The sequence below is a fragment of the Metarhizium album genome (assembly GCF_000804445.1).
Source record: "Metarhizium album ARSEF 1941 chromosome Unknown scaffold_15, whole genome shotgun sequence".
In the NCBI taxonomy this organism is placed as follows: Eukaryota; Fungi; Ascomycota; class Sordariomycetes; order Hypocreales; family Clavicipitaceae; genus Metarhizium; species Metarhizium album.
Window position 1 is genome coordinate 2,363 of NW_024467589.1, and position 4,146 is coordinate 6,508.

At 52.3% G+C, this 4,146-nt stretch overlaps 1 protein-coding gene across 1 annotated transcript; it reads left to right on the plus strand.

The window, feature by feature from the left end:
• Positions 1 to 1,578: 1,578 nt before the first annotated feature.
• On the plus strand, positions 1,579 to 3,048 carry MAM_05633 (uncharacterized protein; the record flags this gene model as incomplete). Its single annotated transcript, XM_040824431.1, has 3 exons — positions 1,579 to 1,883; positions 1,941 to 2,459; positions 2,553 to 3,048. 3 exons carry the CDS (start codon positions 1,579 to 1,581, stop codon positions 3,046 to 3,048), a joined length of 1,320 nt encoding a protein of 439 aa, XP_040677410.1.
• Between the last annotated feature and the right edge of the window lie 1,098 nt (positions 3,049 to 4,146).

Sequence of the window (4,146 nt, forward strand, 5' to 3'; positions counted from 1 at the left end):
CACCTGCACCAACAGGACACAGTAGAGCCGCAGGATTCTCCCCACATTATTGCCAGTGCATCTTCCAGCTTTTTGGTTGCATTAGTTTTGCACCTCTATCTGCACGACTATATAGCTCAAGGAGATTGGCGTTAAGCAAGGTTAAAAGGGAGGCGATAGCAGTAACTGTTTAGAGTTTCAAGTTGAAGTTATTTTATACGATCAGGGCAGAGAGTTACCTTATAAATGACCGAGGACTTCCAGGGGGCCCCTATGCTACTAAAAATCACCCAATTCTGTCAGTGCGCTTTCTCCTTTTACTTGCTTTCGTAGGATCTCGCCCTGTCTCTATACTTTGCCTCTATGTGTCTCCTAGACGGCCTTTTCAGGTGTAGCGTGTGCAAGCCTCCCCCCCCTCGGCCTAGTTGCGGCAAGAGATAGGGATATAAGCAACAAAGAGCCTCCTTAACCGAACGAGGCGAGGCATTCTCAAAGAGGTAAAAGAGAGTAACTATGCGTGTGTGAGCGCAGGAGGAGCACTATTTAGATACGAACAAATAGCGAACGATAAAGGTGCTCGCGTCAAAAACACGACCTGTCAAAGTGAAAGTTGACCTTGGACTAGCCAATCAAATGGCAGTATTGTGGCTAATCAGACGCCTTGGGAATACCAAGTATTTCTCTTACGAAAAGCCTCCACTCAGACAGCATTTTGCCGCGCAATCCAACCATCATGAAAGCTCGTGCTCAACTAGCACGACGATATAGTCTCTTGTCATAGTTACCAATCTGGTCTAGGCCCGCTCTATGCGCCAAGCGGAGGAGCAGTTGGGTGGAGCTTGATACTACAGTTGATATACGCAAGCTATAATGCAATAACGCTGTAATAATATAAAAGTCTGTCAGAGATACCCTTAAACCTAACTCTTCTATTAGTTTATTAGGTTTTAATAAACATTAAGACTTTTTACATTAGTATTTACTTAATATTTATTATTAAGTAATTTTAATTTCTAGAGACTATTACTTATAAGCAAATATTTTTATTTAAAAAAGTAGCAAAAGTCCTACTCTACTGTAAAGTCTACTAAAGCCTTCTATAGTAGTATTATTAAAAATAGAAGATATTAATAAAAAAAGAGAAGAAAATTAGAAAATAAGATTTTATGTTAATTACTACTAAAAATAGATGCAGGGTATACAGTCAGAGCAAAACACGAAATATCACCCTTCGCAACGACTAAGATTTCTACGCTATCATCGCAGCAACTGTGATCACTCTAGCAGAGACCCATCTTTTTTATATCGGCAACGTTTCCAACAACAAGTACTTTGTATGCGAAAAGACTTTGCTTTCGTGCAGGTGGCGCCGTTATGCGTCCGAGAGGCTCACCAAGCGACTATTGGCACGACGAGTACGCACCTCTATCATGTGAAGCCATGTATCGAAGCCCCGAGGCTAGTAGAGACGAACAGGCACCTTGGATCATGAGGTCGAGGCTGAAGTTATGCAACAACGAGCTCCGCCGGACACTCCGTCTCCGGAGGACACTCTGTTCGATCGGCTGTTGGCCAATTGTGACAATGTCGGCGACAAAAATGTGCGAGCACTGCTTCTTTGTTGCCGCCGCACGCCTGTTGGGCACAAGCGCCCAAGACATGTCCAGGCGCACTGGCATTCCTGTGCCTGAGCCAAAGCGACTAGGCGAGCCTGGTGTTCATGGGGTCTTGTATCGTGACATGATTCATGCATTCGACAAGCTTGGCCTGCGTTTTCGCCTGTGGCAGCGGGGGAGCGCACATCGAGGCGTTGTCGAGCCGCCGGCACTGCCGCCCAGCGCTTCACCTCGCGTTGTCGGAGTTGCATATCAGAGGCCCGTCGGAGGGCATGCTGTTGTTGCCACGTTGGTAAATTAGAAAGATGTAGCTGCACAACACGAGACTAACCCTTCAACTCGCAGAAATCCCGGTACACCATATAGGCGATACATGGACTGCCAGGCACCCGTCCACCGGCGCGATGTAACCGCAGCAGTCGGCGATTCACGAGTCACTGCCATGTTTTATGTTGACAAGAAGGCCTCTACTGGTGAAATGTTCAATAATCAGCCACAGGCCGTGGAACGCATGGAAGTTGAAGAGGCCGACGCACACCTGCCGAACGTGGACGAGCCCGTGGAAGTAGTCCGTGACGACGAGTTGAATAAACCGAGTCGGCGTGAATTTGATGGTCTCAACTGCCCTGCGCTTCTTGCCACCCTACCAGGCACGGCGAGGAACCTTGAAGCTAAGCGCTCGGCCGAGGACGGTAATTTGCTGCGAACTCGTGCAGACGGCGAGTGTGAAAAAGCTCGTACTCTCGCAAAGCGGTTGAAGGAGAGAGATGAGCCAACCACTCCTGTTGACGCAGAGGGCGCGCGTTCTCCCGAGGGCGAAGGCGAACCGACTCCTAAGCAGGTCCAAAAGGCCCAAAGCCGAGAGTGTGTCGTCGGAAGAATCCGAGGCCTCAGCCGCGGAACGCCTGCTTGAACTACCATCTGGGAGGAAAGAGAAGGGGGCCAACTCGTCCAAAGATGTCCCAAGGATGCTCTGGTACAAGCCGCTCGAGCCTTGGACGCCGGCACTGCGTCTCGGCAGCGCAAGCATCTCCTAGACATCACAAAAGAGTTGGCTCGAGGCACGGCCTTTGATCTGTCCAAGTTGGCCAAGGCGGTCAACGACGAGTTCATCGCGCACGTTAATGACGACAACTTGATCAAGAACTATCCCGATCCAAGTCCCTGGGCGGCATCTGCGAGTGCGGCCGTCTCCGTGCCAATGTCGTCCTTACCCGATGACCGTTATTCCATGGCTCGTGCGGAGATGCGCGAGGTCGGCAAGCATCTCGCGCGCTCCCCTCCACCGCTGCCAAGGGCTACATGTCGCCTTCATCCTCGGCAAGTTGTACGAAGATGCAAAGACGAGCGGCAGGACGAGGTGTACCGCCGTAACCCTTGGCCTGTCGCCCCTACGGCACCGCTGGGCGACGAGAGGACCAGGGCTGGACGCCTGAGGATTTTATGGCGGTGAACATGGCCTCTCGCGTCCGCGGGGGGACGCAGCGTCGAGGGCCGCGACAGGCGACGACGACGACGACGAGCAGTTGAGCTGAGGTTGTTATTCTACGGGCCATGTTCTTAGGCCACCGGGGGGGTTCGAAACTCTCGGGTCCGATTCCTCGCGGCGCCACGGCCCATGGGTATCTTGGCGGGGCTCGGCTTTGGGACTTTTGGACACGGTTTTGCAAACGATGGCTTGGTTTGTCTCTTGGCCAGGGAGGCTGCCACAAGGAAAGGTTGTCAGCCTGATCGGGAGCTGGGTTAAACCTTACTAGCGAGTTCCTGGTGGTGAAACTTTTTCCTTGTTGACACGTGGCCCCCGGCAGCACGCTGCTGTTCTCGTAAAGACGGCAGGGTTGGCCCATGTTCCGCGCGTCCGCATCCACCAGTTCTGTAGGCGGCTTTTCAGGCGACGGTTGCATCTGTGTGTCTGTGACAGAGCAGATGCGTGTTGGACGTAGGATGTGCTGAAGTAGCAAGGGAGGAGGTTGCCCACGTGAAATGCACCTTCAGCCCTTGTATAGCTGTCCGCAATCACCCTGAGTACACACGTCACATCCTTCCTGTTCAAGACGTACCCTTTTGAGCCAACGGTCGGATTCGGACGTCAAGGGGGTGCCGGGTCCGGCACGCCACCGGCTATCATATATGACTGCGGATGGCACCGGCGATGGCTCAATCGGGCTGGTCCAAGGCAAAAAGTACGTACGTACAGCTGTAACTGTACATACACTACTTGGCAGAATCTAGGCAGAAAATCGCCATGAAAAAAAAGGCGACTGTTACACTCTCAACGCCCACAGAGGTACTCGAGTCCTCGGCGTGCGCGCGGAATCGCCATTGCCCGAGATGCCTTACGGACATGTCTGACTGTGGGTGTTTGCGGCCGTCGCCGCCACGGGATGCCGTGCTTAACACCCAGGGCTCTGGTCTGATTCGTGTCGCAGAGGGCGAGGCTGGTCTTGGCATCAACACCATGCGAGGGCACAAGCTGACTCTTCTGCATGTAGTTGCATGAAGGCCAGCGAAACGAGGGGAAGCAGACTTGAGGGCAAAGCTTGGGCAAGAA